The sequence below is a fragment of the Pocillopora damicornis genome, chromosome 7 (genome assembly GCF_964200805.1).
Source record: "Pocillopora damicornis chromosome 7, jaPocDami1.2, whole genome shotgun sequence".
NCBI classification, from domain to species: domain Eukaryota; kingdom Metazoa; phylum Cnidaria; class Anthozoa; order Scleractinia; family Pocilloporidae; genus Pocillopora; species Pocillopora damicornis.
Genome location: NC_142676.1, coordinates 4,853,992 through 4,876,212, shown reverse-complemented (window position 1 = coordinate 4,876,212; position 22,221 = coordinate 4,853,992). Strand labels below are relative to the sequence as shown.

The following is a 22,221-nucleotide window of genomic DNA, read 5'->3' as shown; positions in this document are numbered from 1 at the left end:
AAAAACTAAGAAACAGAAAACCTCAAAAGATGAAAAAAAAAAAAACATAAACCGAAGTTAGTTAGCCGATGATATTAGGGACGGATAAGGAAGTTCTTAGAATTTAAGAGTCTTCTCAAGTAGAATTTATATACTTTTTCGATACCTATGGAAGATTTCTACTCGAAAGTAAAGCTTGCAACTTTTCTTTTTATGTCAAACTGTAGACGTATCCGATTTGCGACACTCCATTTTCCCATAGTAGGCATCGTGTAAAAGTGGTTCTCCTTTCCGCTTTGTGCCCCCCTCCCCCCTCCCCCATCTCTCTCTCTTGAATCAATTTTCCAATTCGGCCACCTTGTTCATAAACGTTTGAACATCTTTTGAAGAGCCTCCTGCGCTTTCAAATGGAGATGATTCAATTACATCAACATTTGGCGTCGATGTAGTCAATGCCAATTGTCTTCCCATAGTGAAATAATCTAAAATAACACGCTGACAACGTCAATTTATACTATTTTTACATCATCATAAAGTATAAAAAATTCCGTGCGCAACCCCTTTTTCCAATTCAAGATGGCCAAAAACAACAAGAAAATTGAAAACTTCTTCGTTCAACTCAATTCCATCACAGATGGTACAAGATACATGCTATAGGATATCAACGCTATCATCCTACATTCAGAAACCATCAAAAAACAAGCTGCGGAACTAAAAAACTTTACCGACAAATCAATCACATCCTTCTCAGAAATGTGAGACCAATGGAAACAAGAAAAACTTTATCTAGAAAACGTAACTGTACACGAAGAAAACAAAATCGTACAGCTTGAAAAACAACTAGATAACAAAAGTTGTAAAGAGAAATGTAAATAAAACCCCTTGTATCGCGTAATTTTACCCGACTAGTACTCAGGAGCCTCCGCGGTTTTAAAGATGGCGTGAGAATGGAATGTAAAAATCCGGCTTTCTGATTGGTCTATTTGTACCACGTGATCAAAATACTGAAAGCTGATTGGCTCTCCTCCGCACCGACTCCTATTACTACTGTTTCTTCAACAGTAAATGACCACCGCAATTATCCAAAATAAAGGTCTAACATAAGACAAAATCTTTTTTTTTTCGATAAGAAGGTCATATCAAGGAACAACAGAAATAGAATACTATGGATGAAATACAAAAGGAAAAAGCAATATCATACTAGGTAGCTAGACACACGTTTACATTCACCGACTGCTGCTACAGACCAAGGCTGAAAATCACGTTTTAAGGGAAAGACGAATCAGCAACCGTTACAAGTGCACTCGTAATATATATATTGTGGCGAATTTTTTTGACAAGTGATAAGGACTATTGAAAGAAGGCAAGACACAAAGCATTTAAAAGTACATGAAAACCGTGCACTCTTTCTTTTTTGCTTGCTTTCTTCGTTTTTTGCTTACCTCTCTCCAACAACATGGAAATGATTGAATAAACGTGGGAGATATAAATAGTTGCATAACAAGAAGACAGAAGAAGTAGAAGTAGTAAATCATAAAGTCCGGAAACATATTGATAAATCGATGACACTTAATAGCAATCAAGCTAAGTTGTATGATACTATGATTAAGATCTCAACTAGCGTTAAATTACCAAGCCATGACATCCGTTATAACTTATTTCAATCAGCAGTAATTAGTTTGCACCAGTCGCACTTCTAGTTTTGATTGAAATTATAACTTTGTAACGTAATGCGTTCTTAGCATGTGGTACCGATCTTTCGCGATAAATATGAAATCAAAGGGCTCTTGGAGCCAGCCCATTCATGTTATGGCTTAAATTTGTAGTGGCATTTTGGATAATGATTTTAGATATATGAAATTCATATATTTGCATTGCGGTGAAGAAACGAATTTAAGAGATCCTTACGGCTAAGAACACTACTGAAACGAGTAGTTGAAAATAGTTGCTTTCGCATTCCATTCCACACTAAACCAAAACTGCAGAGAGATATTCTAACTCTATTAGTCATAATCAGTCAAATACGCCTAATGCCATCTGCTTCCTTTGCTTATAACAATAAAAATTTCCAAAGATCGCGAAATTTATAGACGCGTTAAATGAAGAAGTCTTGGGATCAATAGAATAATTCCTCTGCCAATTTGTGCACGTCGACATAATGCGATCCCGTTGCGAGGTTTCTCCTTAGACTATTTGTACTTACCTCTAGATATTATCAATATCAAGTTTACACACACACACACACACACACAAACACACACACACACACACACAACACACATCCTCTACAAATTCAATTCAAATATAGATTCAAAGCAACACATCATCCACTGCAAAGAATTTGCTTCGTGAGAGAAATTCGTCAAAAATATCGATTGATTCACAAGTGAGTATTTGGGCCATCGTCCTGTGTGAAGTTTTGCATTTAAGAGGTTCCGGTGATGTGATTCTCTTTTTCTTCCTGTGCCTGATGGGTTGAAAGGAAAGAAAAATATCATGAATACCGGTATCAACCTCATCGAGAAAATGCGTCCTAATAATTATGTAGTATCTGTCATGAATGATCAGTTCGTTACTTTGAGTGAGAGCACGTGTGAATTCATAGTTATCGCTGAGATTTTGTCCTAAAGATTTCACATTTTCCCTGGAAGCTTCGCTTCTCGGCCAAAAATCCATTTTTCGTAAAATCCCTCAGCCGTGGACATTATCAGCCAACATACCAGACACCCGATAGGGTTACCTACTGATTAGTAATAATAACATGCAAGCAGGTACAAAGGCTGTAAATGATTTGGCGGCTTTAGTGTGATTCCCTTATGACTCACATGACACTTCACAGTGAATGTGCACCATGTAACAGCGAATAGTAAACTTGATTCGTTAAATTTGTGATTTACTCAAATTAGGCAGATGAAAAGCGAAACACCATACCTGCTCCCCTTGAGATAGATGTATTTGTACTTCTGCCATTGAGGTACTCAGTTTTCTGTTTGCTAGAAAGAAATTTTTTGATATATTTTTTTAGCCAAATGACAGCCCTGATATCTCATTCGAAGATTCTAATTAATCCAAAGGCAGCACTTAGGATTCACTTTTATCAAACTTTCAACCGATAAGTGAAATGCATTCGAATGAATGGACAGGGTAGGATGTTTATATGCGCAAGTGATTCTGTTCGATTGCCCACATCCGTACAAGTGATGGTTTTGCTGAAATGTTAGTCCTCATAAAAAAGATTATAAAAGAGTATAGCCTTTCTCGAAGAGAAAATAATGTTACCTGATGATGATGAGTTTGTTTCTTCGTCGTCTTCGAAGAATGACACCACTTTCTTCAATCTTCCCTTGTTCTCCTTCTCTTGTGGAAATTTTGATAAAATCTGTTTTGCACCAATAGAATGAGCAACATTTATCTTAATCTTCAAACTTCGTTTTTTTTAAATTTTTAAATTAAGTCACTTTTTGCGGAAACTTTATTAACCTTAACCGCATTGACATACCTGCCATTGTCCAGTCCTATTGTCTGCTGAACCCCTATTATCAAGCCTAACACCCCGCCCGATATACTCTTCACTTCAAAGATTCCATCTACATTCCCTGATGATGCCGTAGATCGGCGAAAGCTCGAAAACTCAATCATCGTAGCATACCTAGCCTCACTTGATTTACAAGTCTGACTTTATTAATAAAATTATTTCACAGAAGTAAGCTTTGTTTTACAGACGTTTGAATTACTTTGATACAAATAATCTGCTTTTTTGGGAGTTTAATTATTCTTGAGTGGTTTGAATTTCAATTTGAGCACTAAATTGTTTACTTGGTACGGCTATTTTTCAAAAACAAAATTTTACTTTTTTTGAAGTCTACATATTACCTTAATTATGGGTTCTCCTCGCGAGAACGCCTCGCGCGCTGGAGTTCCTTAATTAGATGGACATTGAAAGTCTCGAGCGAATAGAGAAAAGCACAGGGTAACACAAAACAAAACGTCTTGCAAACAATCCTTACCGGATCTCCTCGTGATATACTTTGGAGTTGCTCTATTACGAGTTCAAGTTTTCTCTCCAGGTTCATCAATCTCTTCAAGAAGAAGACGTGAAGAAGAAGTCAGTATCAGATAATCAGATCGTTACTTCCTAAATTGAAATCGGGGTCGAATTGTTCAAAGCACCAATGGCTTTAAAACAGAGTGGGGTTCCAGTGTGAGAGCCAGGATTCAGACCCGTCTCAACTACGTTTTCTTGGGAGATATTACATCTGAAAGCCGTCTTCATATAGAAAAAAAACAGTTTTAAGATATTTACAACGGGAGAACACAGACACAAAGTGTGTCTGAAAGGTTTTCGGGAAAGAAGCGTAAAGTGCACGCGACAACCCCGAGAGTAAATGGGAGTAGTTTTATGGTCACGATTCCTTGGCCTCATCGTTTAATGAATATCGTAGAGAATTCATTGTAAATATGAGTCACAGCAGGTGTTATGAACTTATTTATTTATTCATTTGACTTATCAAATACCTAATACCTACCAACCAGATATCTATAATGTCTTTCCAGATGGTCGCCTGGAGCCGTATTCTTCTTTCCGCCAACTTTTCTCGAACCAGTTGTATACAGTATTGTGCTATTATGGGTTATGTGTCTCACTACAGCACTGTCGAAACATGCAACCAATTGGACGTAAAGAGGTCAGGGTGAATTAATTCGCCACTTTATGGGAACAAAATTACCTGGGAGTGATCATTCCGCATTTCTGCTAGATTTTTCGTCACGAACTTGAGGTTTTCTCCCAGCTTATCCAGTTTTTTGTCGCCTAGACGGATACAGGTGAGAGATAAAATAAAGTAATTAAAATTTGCTCAAAAGGAAAGACGTTTAAAACTTTGTGGAGGGGATAACCAATATATCTAATCACTAAAAGGCTGAAAAATGAGCCTGTACTTAGTAATCATGTACCAGTTAACGGAAATGATCCGTCATATTTTTCCTTGTAGCGTTTTGTTATTTCAGGGAAAAACTTTTCTTGAAAAAACTTCTTGTACTTCTCGGTCCTTTGATTCTTTCTCTATGTGCACAAAAATAAAAGTAAGAAGAAATTTAAAATAAGTTTGGATATTTCTTCAATATTCTTATGTAGAGTAGCTCTAACTTATCGCTCTTACATGTAAAACCATTCTTCGAGCCTCAGCAAGATATTTGATAAGTTTGAAAATAATCCGGGATTGGATTGGCTTTTCTTTCATTCGTTCAGTGATTGGTTTGAAAAACTTACACCGCCATCTCAACCGATCACAAACATAATGAACTAAAATTAGTAGCAACTAATTCATTAGCGTTTTTCCACCCGTTAGGTACTTTTTACTTTATGCCTGATCAACAGTGGCTTAATTTATGTGAGCTTATTCCTGTGGCAGCCAAGGCGGGAGAAAATGGAAGCTTATTTCGTTAACCTGGTATACAAGAGGAAAGCTGAGACGCTGATTCTCGTAGCGGAGACTCGCCACTTTTAGTCGACCAATGTATTATTGAAAACAACAGCAAAATTCGCTGAAGAGACCGAAGAAAAACTCTCCAAAGCTACTTATACTATACAATAAATTCCTCTGGACACTTAACTCTAGTACCTCGGCCAGTTGATCCGAATATCGTGCAAAATATAAGGCCTTTAATGGCTCAGAAATTATGTTGAACGGTACCACAACTAAGTGCATGCGTCTGTACTGTTCCTCAATAACTGCGCGTGAGAATTTCCATTCGATTTCTGCGTTAGTCTGTGTTAAAAAAATAATAAAAAAATAATTTAATTAAAAGATTCAATCGACCGTATAAAATAAGCGAATGGTAATGGTAAATGGTCCGTATTGGTAAAAACTGTGCCCGAGGTTTGGATCAGTACTCAAGACAGAGGGTACGATTTTTCCCAACACGGACGGACCTGAGCTGGTGAATAACATTTTTATTGTTTTTTTTCCCCGAAACTTAAATAAATGCTCGCAGAAAGAACTCGAATGATTAAGAGCTGTAATTAAGGCAAGATCCTCCATAAAGAAAACATCTTTTTCAGCAAGTAGGTAGTATAGAAAACAGAGGTAGTGCAAATTGAAGGATTCACCGAAACATTATTCCATTTCCGCATGGACGAAAACTGTAATTTAAAAGGCTTCAAAGCAAACTTTGAAACAATTATTTTTAAAAGTATCTGTCACGATCTGACACCTGCAAATTAGAGAACGCGTCGGAAAAGAAAGGTGTATGAAACTTTTGATTGAAGAACAGTGTTCAGTAGCGGATCCAGACCTTGAGCTGAGGGGGAGCCCGGTTTTTTGTCGCTTGCCCTGCCGGCTTTTCTTCCTTCTGCAATTCTTTTTTTCTTTTGATTTTTTTTTACCGAAAATGAGGGGGGGGGGGGGGGTTTGCCGGGCCTCCCAGGCCCCTCCCCTAAATCTGTTCACTGATGTTAGTTTGACAAACAAAATCGATTTAAATAGCTATGACGACGATCTTTTCTATATTGTTTACTTTCATCGCCGATCATAATCTACCAAGATTGACTTCTATTGAGTTTTCGATGGCAAGGAAAGTCCCTTTGAGTAGATTTAAATTAATATTTTGAAGTTGAGAGAGTTTGTTTGCTGAAATATAGAGGAGAAATCTTTTCTTTCTTTTCGGATGGGAAAATGAGGACCGCTGAAGCTAGCGGAATCAACCAAACAAACTCGAGGATTTTGGATTCTGGACCTCTGAGATGCTTGCGAAAAAAATTAATTACTATTATTTTCTGGGAGTAAATTAAATTTTGTCTATCGCAAGAAAGTCCTGAGTGTTCTGATTGGATCCTAGATTGGATCTTGGATTGGATCTTGGATTGGATGATTTAGATCCTTTGCCATTTGAACCGTTACCATAGAGACCGTGTATATCTTTTGCGAAAGCTGGCAATTTCAAAATAATCAAGTATGGTACGAGTGCCATATAAACTACTCGCTCGAAACATCCGCTTTTATAAACTCTTCTCTTGGCCAATCTACACTATCATCTCAGTTGATAGAGCCAAGTTATCTTACCTACTAACTTCGATTGCTCGAACCGCGCTGAGGAATATTGGCCCTTAGTCTTTTTCGTACGGACCTAACTGCGCTTGGTCCGCACCGCCACGAACTCAAGCCAACGTTCCCCATTACGGCCCTCGTACTCAGCTAGTAAGAAGTTATTATTATCTCTTTATTCATTAGCTATTACCTTGTATTTGTGATATGTGGTGGTCAACAAGGCTACCAAAATATTAACCAACATAATGACTGACAAAACCAAGAAAACCAAGTACAAAAAAACAACAACGTCCGAAGTTAAACTAGTGATGGATTCCATCTCCTCGAAATGGGTCATTCCAAATACAGACCAGACTAGCTGCCTTGCAGACTTGTAGAAGCTGAAAGAAATACGCGAAACTGTCAAAGCGTTTTGAAATGATGATTAGTTTTGTTATTCTTGAATTATGTTAAGATAAGATATAATGATATAGGACAAGAAGAGATGAAACAGGATAAGTGATAATTTAAGTATCAGCGTAGTTGACTTACCAATTCAAACTGCCTTCAACGCAGTACCTTCAACAAGATTAAAAAAACAACAACAAGATTATTATATCCTAAGAAACCCCTTTAAAACTGGATATTACTTTTAATTAAGAATGGAAGTCTGCGTCGAAACGGCCAATAACATTTCGTAAAATTGTGCTTCCCCAATCACTTTTCAACGGAAGAAGAGACAACTCAATTAACCCACCCACGGATAATACATCCAAGAGCAAGCAAAGTGAAGAAAGGATTCCTTTTTCGAAGGCATGTATTTTCGGAGCCTCAAATAAAAGCAAGATACGGGAAATTCGTTCAGTAAAGCACTGCGGAAATAAAATGTGGATAAGTGGCAGTGCAAGTGAGAACAGCAGAGTCTATGTTACTTCTTGTACCATTCGATTCTAGATATAAATATAGATCAAGCACTTTTTAAGACAGGTAGATGATGATTTAAATGTTTTTATATCAGATATTGATTTTGAGTTCAAAATTCCATATGTGTTCGGGTTTTTTAAGGAAACTTTATGTTGTGAACTTTTAAAAAAGTTCCTACAAAGTAATATGAGAAGAAAACATAGGAAATTACTCTGTACTATTTGATCCGCTGTTCAAGGGCGTCAGGAAGGATGTCTCAGCTGTGTAACACTTAGTGATGGCCAACGAGAATGCGACAATGACAAAACCAAACTGGATAAGTATGACCAGTAAGTCAAGACACATGTGAAACAACGCCAGTTGTAGTGGACCAATAACTGAACTGAGCTCCAGGATGCTGGAAAATCGTAGAATAAGAAGCATGCCATCGAATCCATAACCGTAATGAGCAAGTTCCAACAAACGATTTTTATAGGGATCACCACCAATAATAACAGTTGCTATTCGAATTGTAATGACGAAGGCATAAACAAGCATTATCAACACATCCAAGTAGTTCCACATGTCTCTGACAAAAAAAAGCACACAAAAAAAACAAAGTCATTTCATTGAATTAAATCGTCAAAATAACGAGAATATTTGCAGGTTGGGTGCGATCGCCTGGAGTTCTAATGAACAATCAATCATTAAACTTAATTTAATCACGGGCACTTCATCAGCCATTTAAAAAAGGATCAAACTATAAATACACAATTATAACTACAGTACTGTATAACTATGAACGACACTAAGCATTTTGACAAGCTGCGTTCTGTGAACGCCGCGCCTTGTAAGAAGGCTATTCCCGACATGTAGCACTACTATAAATAAAACTAATTCATCCAAATATCTGACAACTTTGAGGTCAAACATCTCCTCTTGCCAGAAGGCTACAACACTAATTTTAACTACCCTTTAAAATCCATCATTTCATCTCTGAAAACCATCAAAAAAATATTTGAGGACTATCGTATTTTTGTCTTTTATGCCTTTTAAAATCTGCGACTGTGACAAGCTTCTCTCAACTACACCTGTCACGCAATTCTGGCTCTATTTCTGGTTTATTTGGTCACGACCAAATAAACACACACTTTTTAGCTCTTTATACAAGATGATTGATCAATAAAACTTAAAAAATGTGAAAAACTTCCGAGATATTTTGTAGGCATGGAAAAGTTCAAGTTTAGAGAGATGCATGTTGGCGAAAAATCGATGGGAAAATCGTAGCGTTTCTTTCTTCTGTCGTTTATTACTTTGGAGATTTGCTAAAATCAGGAAGCAGGGCTTTCGTACGGAACAAAACATTCATTAGTCTATAATTTGATTGTTTATTATCATTATTGCACAACAATAAGGACTGGTGTAACAAGTTCCCGTGTGTTACAACTTCGGCTTTTCCAGACCGTGGATGACGGAAAACTATGTCCCCCTTATTTGAAAGGAAATATCAATAGCCTCATAAAATTTATTAACTGCGCCATGTTTCCAGAAAATAAGACTGGAAAATATTTTTTCCACTTTCCACCATCGAGAAATTTTACGCAGAAATAGTATTTGTAGCGTGAGAAGTACAAATTGTTCATCTTTTTTTTTTTTCAAGAAAACACTTCTAGAAAGTTCTTAAACCTTCTGTTATTTTATTTGCCTGTTTTTTGCCTGCAAATATCGTATGGATTTGCCATTATTTTCGTTGAATGTCACGGCCTTCCTGCGTGCACGTGCGAGCCAGTTGGTACGCAGCACTCTCTCGAGTTTCTTTGCGCGGTGTCGGGCTAAGGTGTGTAGGTCTGGCTCAAAAGATATCTGCACGCCGCAAAAGGGCAAGCAACACGGGTTCCTATGTTTTCTCCTTCTTCTTCATTTGTACTTTTATTCTCTTTCTCGCATCATCATACATGTATGTTTTTGTGTTCCCTCAGATTTGGAAGTAGGCTATGAAAAGTCAATATTGACCAGAACTGAAACCTTCTCTATCACTATTTGTTTCAAAGAACCCCTGTTATTTATAACTTTATTTCTCAAGAGAATGCATTTTATTTGCTATTTATTTCCATTTGTCTCGTGACTCCCATAAACTGTGTTTGCGACAACATCAATTGAGAAATAAAAAGCAATTACACCCGAGAAATTCGCTTTTAGCCCTCTGGCCGCAGAAGGCAAATCCATGCAATAAAGCGCCCTAAGACCTCTGCAAACTAGAGACCTTACGTTGAGGAGGATGTAATGTGTTGAGGGATCAAATATTTACACTAAATCTGTGACCTTCAAACGGATCACGTCCTCATACATGTAACGTCCGAGAAATGTCACGCATGTACAACACCGTAGGCGCACCTGGCGAATTCTTTCCACTGGCTTCTATAGTAAAGAGATAGCTTATTTACCATTTGTATATAAGCAAGCTTATTTACCCTACTTGAAAAAAATCCTTGATGAAGTCTACTATTGTCAGACGAAACGCGTAGGAGATAAATACAAGTGTTTACTTTCCCAGTTTGTGCAGTGATGCTCACAAGTTTGTTCTGTCGAAAACGCTTTTAATGTGAAGTCACGTCGACCTCGACCTCGACATAAAAATTAAGCTCATCCCTTCATTTGAGAGACGTCAATGTATTCCAAACATACGTTTCGTCCAAGACGAAGCTTATTCTAGCTCGTATTGGCTCGTATCGTATTAATAGAACGCGTACTTTAACGGCTATCTTAGAGTCGGCAATGAATAAGTAAGAAGGGCAAGAAGAGCGCTTATTTGAACATCAGTTTTTCTAACTGGTGATTTGTGACTGAGATGAACTTTATATCATATGATTGCTAGGAATACGCAGGTAATGTAGAGACGCTCACATAAATAGAGGCGGGCGATCCTCCCTCTAACTTTAGAACTGCGACGAGTTTATAGCGCACACCAACTGGCACAGTTTGGAGCACCTCAGGATCTCACCAGGTTCATCGCATTAGAAACCTTCAGCAAACTAATCGTAGAAGCGGGTGGTTATCAGCAACGTGCACAGATCTCTGAACGCGGGTCATCGCAAGAACCATACCCAATCCGTCACAGACAGAACAAGAAGGCGAGATATTCTTGCTAATAGGACTTCCCGGATGTATTAAGACGTTCCAGTCATTCACTGCCATCCAAAAGCACCTTAACGTAGGCAAACACAAGGCGAAGCTGACTAAAAAATCCGCCTTAAGATCAAGAGGAAATGGACGGAGACTTTCCGTTCTGTAGGGGGGTGGATACGTTCAAGGTCGCACCTTAGGTAAAATTTTGACGAACAATCCCTAACTAGCCAGGTGGACTTTGGATCAGCTCTTTGGAAAACACAAAAAGCAGCCACTTTTCCTCAGAAAACAAAAAAATTATATCCTAGACGTGTGCTGGACAGGGGAAGAAACTAGTGATGCAACCGCCTCTAATGTGGCTTCCCAAATATCGAGTTTGAGTGACAACACCGGCCAGAAATGTTGTCTGAGGCTGACTGGTTGATAGAGTAGCAAATCGCCCGATACTTCAGCCGGTTATCTGCTGCAACAAAAATTGGTTTATTGTCGAGGTCCCCCTCTGTAAGTCGGAATGAGGACGACGAGGCCGATACCGATGATCTAGCTTCAGAAGTCGAAACTGACCGAACAAGGCAGAAGATAAGGAGGAACCTTGCAATATTTAGACGAAGACTGCAGGAAAGGGTACAGATGCTATTAAGCTAAAAAAACCCCTACCTTTGTATCTTAATTTTCTTTCATATTTATTGTCTTTGCTCACGAAAACAACTGACTAGGTCTTGGGATTTTTTCATCAAGGGAAATTTGCAGGAAGCCTATTGGTCAAAATATTGCTGGCTCATTCTTAATTAATTTTACAAGTCACGCAGTTAAACGCCGGCAATACTCGATCGAGAGAATTTAGATTTGCGTGAAGTAGTAGTTGATAGCAGTAGATAGTTGATTCTGATTAAAATCGCAGCCAAAAGCTGAATTAGATTAATCGTTACAATAGTAAAATCTAATAAAAGTATGAGAAAATTATAAGAAAAATGTACACAGATTAACTGCAATTACTATATATAAATGTATTCATGAGTCTCTTCTCTTCGTAAATTTCCTCTTTCGTCTCAAATTGAGTTCACAGTTGTTCTGAGGAGGCAGGAGCTTATACAGTTTATGGTCTGAGTTACAGGTGATGGAATCAAAAAGCTTAGTTGTGATAGACTGCTTGCGTTGGAAGAGCGTCTCCAAATTGGCTTGATTTAATGCGTCGCTATATGGAACAAACGGAAAAATAATTCGCATGGCACGTTTCTGTAGCTGTTCTAACTCAACAGATAAATATGCAGGAAGCGCGTTGTGAAACACCGGGCATGCGTATTCCATTACTGGGCGGATACACGTCCTGTAAAAGATTAGCAGATCTTTAGTGGGAATATTCGCTCTCTTCAGTTGTTTAAGAAAATATAATCGACTTGCAACTTTTTTACTTATTTCAGCAACATGACAGTTCCACCGAAGGTCGGAAGAAATGTTTAGCCCCAACAACTTAGCAGTAGACACTACCTCTATTGCTTTCCCGTTGGTAACAATTGGAGCAAAGTCCGCGGCTGATTTAGCGAACGAAATCCGCAGTTCCTTACATTTCGATTCATTTAGCTTGAACTTATTTTGATTAGACTTAGCAATCAGTTCCTCCACATCAGATTGAATACGAATGCCTTCTTTCTTGTGAACACACTCTGCAATAGTTGTGTCATCCACGTATTTCCACAGATTCGTATTGGTGGCGTTGATGTCGTCGATTATAAGAATAAACAGCCACGGCCCGAGCTTGGTTCCCTGAGGCACCCCTGCCGGTACATTCCTGCATTCGGACAGGCAATCTTCTCCCAACTTGACTCTCTCTGTACGATCTGTAAGGAAGTCGATGATCCAAAACGATACGCCAACCGGTATGTCCAAGGCGAGCAGTTTCCCAGCGAGAAGCGCGTGGTCTATCACGTCAAAAGCATTCCGGTAATCGAATAAGACGACCCTGACGGTGGATCCTGTACCGTCTGTGTGTTTGGCCCAGGAGTGCACCATACTGATTAATGCATGTGTTGTAGAAGATTTTGGGATAGCCCCAAATTGGTTGTCTCCAATTTTCTTGAGAATTGATGGTCGCAAGTATTCCGCAACAACAAACTCCTCTGCCACCTTAGAGAGAATGGACGTTAACGAGATGGGACGCAGATGTTTATTTACGTCTTTAATTGGTTTCTGCTTTGGGATCGGCACGGTATCAGCAGATTTCCAAGAAGGTGGTAAACTTCTTTCAGCAAAAGAACTGTTAATGATATCAGATATCGTAGCGGAAAGGAGATCTGCATTTTCCTTTGAGCAACCATGCTGGAATACCGTCAGGGCCAGACACTTTCCTAGGTTTGATCGACACAAGCTGAAGGTAAACAGCATGCGTAGAAAAGAAAAATGGTTGCTTGGTGGAGTGGTCTTGCGACAGCTGGAAAGATTCAGTAGATAACGGTGTAAAGTCTTGCATTGGGGAGAGGAAGGTATCATTGATCAGGTTGGCCAGGTCCAAGGCACTGAGAGACTTCTTCCTTATGTGTTGTAATGATCTCATAGCTCTTCCGAGTCCCTAACGGCCGATGACGTGCCGCTCAGTTTCTTAACTCCACTCCACCAAGCAGACGGTTTGCACTCCTTCAGCTGGCTAACTTTGGAGTCGTAGTACCGCCAACTGCAGATCTTACGCTCACGGTTCACTCGGTTCCGCAGAAATCGAAACATCGGCTGATTATTTTCTGCGAGTGCTCTTTGCCGCCGTCTGATTAGATCTTTCAAACATGAATTAATCCAGGGCGGATCTCTAGAGTGGATCGCTTTGGATCGCAAGGGCAGTGCACTGTCCAGACCATGTTGGTTTATTGACTGAAAAATTGACACTTTCTCTGCACAGCCTTGTACGTTGCCGACGAGGGTGTACACATCGACCTCTTGGAGGTAGGTATGTATAGCAAGGCGATTGCTAGGTTTTAAGTCCCTTGTTTTGATTGTTGATCGCGAGTCCGGAAGCTGGGATCTATCCTTTGGCTGTACCTCTACGGACATGTGATCTGATAGACCGTGGGGAGGACGTTAGGACAAGGTCCATTATTTTATTGCCTCGCGTGGGGAATTTGACAATCTGTTTTAGATCAAAACTGTTCTGAAGACGCTTGGTGTTTAGCCGATTGAAGTCTCCAACAATAAGCAGACCACTGTTGGGAAAGCGCGATTCAATGGACGACAAACTCTGCCACAAATAATCTAAAATTGCAGGGTTATTGTTGTTTGGTGGATGATAGATTATTCCTAACACAACACAACTGAATCCCCTCGGGAGACGAGCAGGTCGTAATTTTTAACCAAAGCGCTTCAAAAGATGGGTCTTCTAAATCTTCCAGGATAGTAAAGTTGATATTGTCTCTAATGCATACGCAAACCCCTCCATGAGTAATATCAACTCTGTCCTTTCGCACTAGATTGAAGCCACTGAGCGCGACAATGTTATCTTGAATATAACTACGAAGCCATGATTCAGTTATACAAACACAATCCAAATTTGCATGTTGGGCAACGTAGCGGATTTCATCAATCTTGGGAGCAAGGGACATAACGTTCCCAAGATTGATGTTTGATGAAGTAATAGAATAATAGAATGATGAAGTAATAGAATACTTGAAAAAAAATGCAGATAATTTACGATCGAAGCAAGCAAATAATCATAGAAATCTGCAGATTATTCTAAAATTGTTATTTAGGAAACAGCATGAAGAACGCGCTTGAATAATTCCTACGGAAAGTCTTCGGATCACGCAACAGATGTTAGTTTGGTAGAGTTCTGCATGGAAATGTTCGATGGCGGTAAGTGACAATGACAACACTATTTTAATATTATTTTAAGAATAATAGCACAGTTTTTAGTCTGATAGAGCTATTAATACTTGCTCTCAAGCGAGAGCGCGGAATTTCTCTCAAGAAAACCGGGAGGGATGGTCTATCTCCCACCGGAAAATCCAAAGCAGAAACCAGTGTGTCTTTTGGATTTTTGGGTTAGACCCTTTAAACTGGCAAAGTCTCATTGAAATCGGTGAGATGGCATGTCGCACGACTACCCAATGCTCTCGTGGACACACTCTTAAGCGCCTGCGTGACCCTGGCTCACTACCAAATCTGGAAAAGAACACTCAGGGTACGTTCCTTTGGTAGGATTCGGGTTAGGATTTGTGATCCAAGATCACACAGATCACGGTGCATCAAAGGAACGGAGCTTTAGTTCATCGGATCAGTTACCATGACAACAGACGCGAAATTGTAGAGCGCGTCAGCGGAATCGCGCGCGCTAGATTTAAAAACGAAAACAAGATGGCCGTCGCGGATAGATCAGCTGTTGTTTCGTTCATAGAGGAACCTCCCGATGATTCAATACTACAAGAAGCGAGATTTTGTGAAGATGAAGAATTTCTATCGTTTATTTTGATAAGGGAGAGGTGGGGCCATGTCCGCATTGAGAATTATTTCGAACACATTAAACCATTCTACAGTGTTTCAGATTTTTAAAGTCATTTTCGGATGTCAAGAACTACAGTGAGCTGTTTGGAACGCCTGTTAGCTGCTTGCCTAGGTCTGCCTCATGGACAAAGGAATGGGGGAAGACCTACCATTGACTTACAGAAGCAAGTACTGATTACGCTATGGATACTTGGGAACCCTGAATGTCTGCGATCAGTGACCGATCGATTTAACATTACAAAATAGAGTTTATTTCGTGTTTATCGCAGAAGTTGTGGAGCGATTGCCAACAATCTTTCCGGTCAATATATGAAGTACCTACTTGTTTGAAATTGAGCGCCGTTGGGCAAAATGACTAATTTCGGATCCTTCGCCCAAAAGAACGGGTTGGATCAAGGATCCAATGATCCGTCTTTGGGTCGCACAGATCAGTGATCCGATAAATCCTTTTATTGGATTTGATAGATCACTGATCTGAAAATGGATTTACTCGAAAGGAACGCCACAGATCAGAAATCCTGATCCAGATTCTCCCAAAGGAACGCACCCTTAGTGTTCCGTAGCTCAGTTGGTAGGAAATGTTATCACGAGATCAGAAATGCAAAAGGTCAGTTGCATCATCAAGCGGAACTCACCTTTCCTTTTTTTTCTTTGGCAACTAACCTGTGCGAAAATGGTTTTGCAGTAAGGCACGTTTCTTAGCATATCAAAACCAAAGGACAAAAAAAAAAAGCAAAAGCAATAATGACAACAACAGCAGCAAAAACCCCCACTGATTTCGATGCGGATCACGAGTGAGCAGCACGCTACAATTATAACGCGTGCCCTAAGTTCACTTACTTTAAATAAACCTTCGATGCTGAACTTCGATACTGTTGGATCTCACTAAGAACAAATCCAGTAAAGAAGAGTAATATAAAGCTTTCTTCAACGGTAAAAGCGACAGACGAACCAATCATGGATGTCCGAAAGAAGAGTCCAATGAAGGTCAGTTGCATAACTTGAGTCTTCATGAAAATGACGTAGGGAGTTTCGAGGTACTTTCCATAAATGTCTATGGAGTAAATAACAATAAGGTAGATTAAATATTCCGTGGTGGCAAAAATTGCATAAAATTTCAACTAGTATCAGGCTTTGAACATCTTTACAGCTCTTGCAAGCACTGAACTGAGAAAACGTGTACGGTAAAGACTTAGTCTAAAGTCCTTGTAGAAATACAGACAAGCATTTTGAATAAAATTTGATTCTACCTGAAGCAAAAACTTGTGATATGCATCACGTCCGTGCAGAATGAAGCTAAGGTTTTTAACATGGCACTTACTATGACACCATATTTTATACCAAACCTGACGTTTTGAAGCAAATGCATGCACAATCTTAGCCTCGCCACAGTAAATAAATGGTTTGAACTCGGGGGTAACATTTTATCCAGTGGTCTAATTTTCCAACTGAGGATAGTCATAAGAAGGACTTTATCGTCAGTGTTGCGTGACGTTTTCACAAACTGAGTGGAAGTTACCATCAGAGTGAAGTGAGGAACTGTCTATTGAGTGTCAGAGGTCTGGTTCTTGTAAACTGATTCGTCACTTGAGCCGTTATGTCATTGAGGATTGAAGATGGAATTTATTCAAAATACCTTGGATTTTGGGCAAGTCTGTTCCGTGTTGGTTTTTGAATGCAACGTATGCATTCAATGGGAGCATAACCGGAGTAAGTATTGCGTCAACCATCATAATCAGCAAGAGAAGAAAGCGATGTGGAAGTCGTGACTGAAAGTCCTCCGATAAGCCAAGTTTCCACCGTTTTTCTACTCTTTTGAAAATGAATGGATGGGATAAAAACTGCAAAATAATCGGCAAGTTGTGTATAATAAATGAAACCGATAGTGGAAAATTAGGAATTAGGTAGAAGTTATGGCGCACCTTTTCCCGTCCGTTAGCTATTGCTACAGCCGTCATTTCACTGAACAGGGAGGCGTAGCGGTCCGCAGCTTCATCGTGCAGCTCTTTTTCTTCAATTCGTTTCACTTGGTCCAATAAATCATAGGCAAAGTCTTCAACTCTATCAGCTAACTTTTCAATCGCTTTCGTGTTCTCCGTACTTGTTTTAGCGAGTTGACAAAGTTTTCTATTAACCTACATGAAGAGAACAAAAATGATCAATTGATGATCTGAATTATGAAATTATGCTGTGCATAAAATTCTTTGCGGCACTTCACTGGCTAGAGATCACGAATTGCAACTTGTATTTGTTTGGATACCAGGAGTTCAAGAGATTTATTTCTCATTTCCTTTTCAGATTTATTAGTAAACAGTATATAGTCTGACATGGTTTGATTCTACTCTGGTTTACAGATTTAATGAATGTAACCGAAGAAGATACAATTCATAAATAGGGTGGTGAGAATTGAAAGCGAGGTATTTGTCGGTGTGGGTGGGTTTACGGTAGACACTTGTCTTTAAATATTTGCCATAAAAAGTCTGTAGCCAAACCTTAACCTAGGAAGGCTGACTGTCTACCATCTTCACTCGATTCGAAGGCTGAGTAGAGGAAATATGTTTCTAATGTCCTAAAGGCAAATGGCTATACAAAAACCTTTCTCCGTAACTGCCAAAAACTAGTTACAACTAGTAACGCTCTTGATGAAAGGGAACCAGCGACTGGTTTTGCTGTTATTCCTTACATTCGGGGTGTTACGGAACCCATCAAGAGAATTTGAATAGCCACAACGTTAAAGTTGCTCAAAAACCTTTTCAGACTTTGGGGCATATTTTCGCCAAACCTAAGGATCCTGTCACGAAAGAACAACGAACTGACGCCATTTATTCTATTCCTTGCAATGAGTATGACAACGAACACATCGGACAGACCAAACGTCAGTTTGCTACACGTTTAAAAGAGTACCAAAAGCGGTTTTCTTTGGCAAAAAAGAAACTTCAGCTTTATCAGAGCACACATGCCTAACTAACCATACAATTGGGTGGGATAATTCTAAAATTATCACCACTAATCGGCGTTACCACCAGCGCCTTGGTTTGGAGGCTTGGCAGGAGTGTCGAAACGTTGGGTCTATGAATTGTATCTTCTTCGGTTACATTCATTGAATCTGTAAACCAGAGTAGCATCAAACCATGTCTGATTGTCCACCTGGTTGCCGTGTGAACTTTAATATAGTATATAGTCTGCAAAAAAATCCCTTTATCTCAGCTCATCCGCAAATAATACGTTTTGGGGCGTTGTTAGCGGTACATTTGATTCTCATCATCATGTCGACAAGATGGTGTTGTTCCCTCGGATATCCACTTGTTACTGACCGACCGTTGTGCTTTCTTTCAGGGACTCACGCCTGATTAGAATGACGTCTCATTTCAAGATGTTGAATGGTTTATCCAGCCCAACAGGTACACCAGGGGATCATGATCAATGAAATTAGCTATGAATCACAGGAAAACGTGTATTGTTTTGTTAGCGTGTTCTAAGACTGCTGTGTTCTCAATAACATCAACACCACAATAGAAATTCACCAACGACGGCGGGCTAGATGGGGGCTCGTGGTAATTTATCCTCATCACTTTACGAAGCTTAGCAGCATACCCTCAAAACTTAGTTATGTACAAGTAATACTAACGATACATCTTGGAAAGCCTTCATTAACCAATTATTAACAAATTATTAACTTCAGGACGGTATTGAGCGATGTCTTTTAAAGAAAACTAACCAGTGAGAGAGAGAACTTCAACGTGCACGTGCAACTCGTGTAGCGTACCTTAAATGCTTTGTCTATAGGATCTTCTTCATTGCAGAGAGCGCTTGCTGTAACTACTTTCTTTATATCGTCCCATTCACATTTTTCTCCTCCCTCAAGAAAGTCTTCGAGAGAACTGATTATCTGGCCTAATAATAAAGAGCACGTTTGCAAATCAATCTGAAGATTATCTGTGCTTTTGAGTCATTAAAACAAGAATGAAATGGCCAGTTTGGATTTCCAGTGGCCCGTTTTTGAAGTGCTAGGTGAAAATAATGACTATGACCAGAAATGATTATCTGACAAAATCATATTCAACTAAGCGTTCCTTTAACTGGGAAAATGAAATTTTCCGATTGAACGTGCTACGAACAATGGTTATTGTGGAGTTTTTCACGGCCATGCATTCGTTTGTAAATATTAATAAAAAAAGATTCAGACTGTCATTTTTGAGTTTGAGTTCTCATGCAAGTTATTAGCTTCAAATGTTTATACATCAACATACTCGTCATTTTCGTGAAAGATGGATTATTTTTCCACTCAAAGTCGATGGGCTTTGCCTAACAACGAAATAGTCATCCTGCGGGAAGAACAATAAAATTGGAAAACTCTTTTTGCGTGCTTATTTGAAGTTCAGTCTATTTGAATTCATGGCCAGTCGAACTCGCAAATAGATTTCTTGCATTCCATGAAATTCGATAAAATTCTAAAGCATGGCATTTCTAATTAAGGGCGGGAGTAACTGCAGGTATTGGAAAAAGGTAAAAAAGGCACATAGGATTATGAAGTTGAATGGTGTTGTTACCATGAGGGACTTACTTTCTGTCCTTTCTTTAGGAAAATCCAAACGAAATGACCTTAGGCTCACCTTAGTTCCTGTGAATGAAAAAATGCACCAGAGAAATCTAGTAGCTAGCCTGTGATGCATAGTATCATTCCTCTAATTTCTGCGATAGCGAAAGCAGAAGTTTTTTTGTGAATCACTTGTACTGTGATCATACAGCAAGGACAGATTTAGAAATGATGGCGTCTAAATTAAGATATAATTCACAAAAGGTTAATCTCGAACAGGTTAATCTGGAATCTAAAACAGAAGTGAATTTTTTTCGTTAAATACACTCTTTTGTGATGGACATGAATTTGATAGCTACTGGATCCAGTTAATCAGAAGATAGCAGGAGATAAACAAGTTTGAGGGGTCCACATTACAATGGGGGTGAAAACTGAAGGAAAAATATATGCAGTTAGAACTATCTGCAGAGCTAGTAAAATAAATAAAAAATTTCCGACCAAACCTCGGTTAGCTTAAACGTGCTTCGAACGACCCAGCCCTAAAGCTTAACTCTTCTTTGTTGCATATTGACACGAAGCAAGTTATGCCTGACTTTAAATAACCTTCCTAGTTCATTCTATTAAGTTTAATTAAGTAAAAAGGACACAACATCTTATCTCATAACCTTACCCATACAGCACAACGTATTGGATACTGATAGAGTTGGTCCACCGGCATAATTCTTAACTTTTTATTGTTTTGAGAATAAGAAGGAAAACAACAACAATTAGTCAGAGTGACTTCATTCGCGGACGCTTAAACTTTACAAATGAATTTTAATGTAGCTTTTTCTTTTAAGCTAATTACGAAAAAAATAAACAATATCTTCTTTTATAACCTTACTCTTACCGTGCAACTCACTGAATTCTGATGCAGTTGGTAGATTGGCATCATTCTCAACTTTTTTTAGCGTTTTAGGAATGCTTCAACTTTTTTTAGCGTTTTAGGAATACGAAAGAAAAAATTGTTTGAACAAATAATTCTTAGCTACTTAAACCCTATGAATCAATTCCATGCAGCTTCCTCATTATCCACAACAAATGCGTCACGAGCGTTGCCAATTCTTGGCATCTTGATCAAAAAAGCTTACCCTCACTGTGTAATTCCCAAGATTCTGATGTAGTTGGTAGATAAGCGTTATTCTCAACTTTTTAGTGTTTTGAAATTAAGAAAGAAAAAACAATAATCAAACTGAGCAAAATTATCTTTGGCTACTTAAACACTATCAATTAATTCCATGCAGTTTCTCCTTACGATATCAATACGTTATCCCCAACGAATATGTCTCGAGCTTTGCCAATTTATCGGCTAAAGAGCGCAATCATGTTGTAACACAGATTTGCATGAGGCAGGCGGACACGCCGGACGTGTAAAAATATGATAAATTTTCCAAGGCTTGTTACTTGACTCCTACAATCCCAAATGGGCTCTTTTAAAAGAGTTGTGTTGCATTATTCCTCCAGCGGAAGACCACTGAACTACAACTTCTTAATCATGCCCATATTCAAAATATGAGCATGATTCTTGCATGTTCTTGGGTGTGAGAAAATTTGAGAAATAAAAAGTGGAATGTAAAAAGTCAGAAATGAAGTGGAAGTTCGTAGGTGAAAAGTGAAAGGTAAAAAATTCTTAGGATTTAATACCTCCATCGTTGTCCAACCCTTTCATGTTGTCACAACTTGAAGCAAGAAATTTTGGTAGATTGTCGCGATTTCCCTCACTCATTTCGAACTTAACCCATTCTTAAAAAAAAGAGAAAAATAGTGGAGTCATTGAATTAGCAGCATAAAGTATAAATAAGTATTAAAATGATATAAGACTAATCAAAGGCTTAGACGAAAAAATGAAGGAAATAGACCAGTGCAAATACAATTTTAACAGCTATCTTTTTTTCACGATTATGCGCTGTTTGCTATAAAAAAAACAAAGCTAAAAAAAAAAAACAACAAACAAACAAAAAAAAAAAAAAACAGAACGAAACAAAAATCAAGGCAAAGAAATTCTCCTGGAAGAGATTTGTGGAAGACACACTGTTGTTGTTTTCCATGTGAAAAATATGCCATGAAAAATCAAGTAGTCTTAACTCGACTTACTGCATGATAAGGATTGTAACTGGCAAAGAGTAGCTA

The 22,221-nt window shown here is 38.8% G+C and overlaps 1 protein-coding gene across 1 annotated transcript; it reads right to left on the bottom strand.

Annotated features, from left to right (window-relative positions):
- Positions 1 to 1,079: 1,079 nt before the first annotated feature.
- On the bottom strand, positions 1,080 to 21,935 carry LOC149042177 (short transient receptor potential channel 5-like). Its single transcript, XM_089212237.1, has 18 exons — positions 21,736 to 21,935; positions 21,183 to 21,239; positions 20,723 to 20,779; positions 20,080 to 20,136; positions 19,282 to 19,409; positions 17,438 to 17,650; positions 17,152 to 17,356; positions 16,356 to 16,569; positions 8,140 to 8,496; positions 7,557 to 7,583; positions 7,216 to 7,405; positions 5,601 to 5,747; positions 4,933 to 5,041; positions 4,707 to 4,789; positions 3,987 to 4,058; positions 3,259 to 3,358; positions 2,911 to 2,972; positions 1,080 to 2,446 (listed from the first exon to the last, which is right to left on the bottom strand). Exons 1-18 carry the CDS (start codon positions 21,815 to 21,817, stop codon positions 2,405 to 2,407), a joined length of 2,202 nt encoding a protein of 733 aa, XP_089068363.1. The 5' UTR covers positions 21,818 to 21,935; the 3' UTR covers positions 1,080 to 2,404.
- Between the last annotated feature and the right edge of the window lie 286 nt (positions 21,936 to 22,221).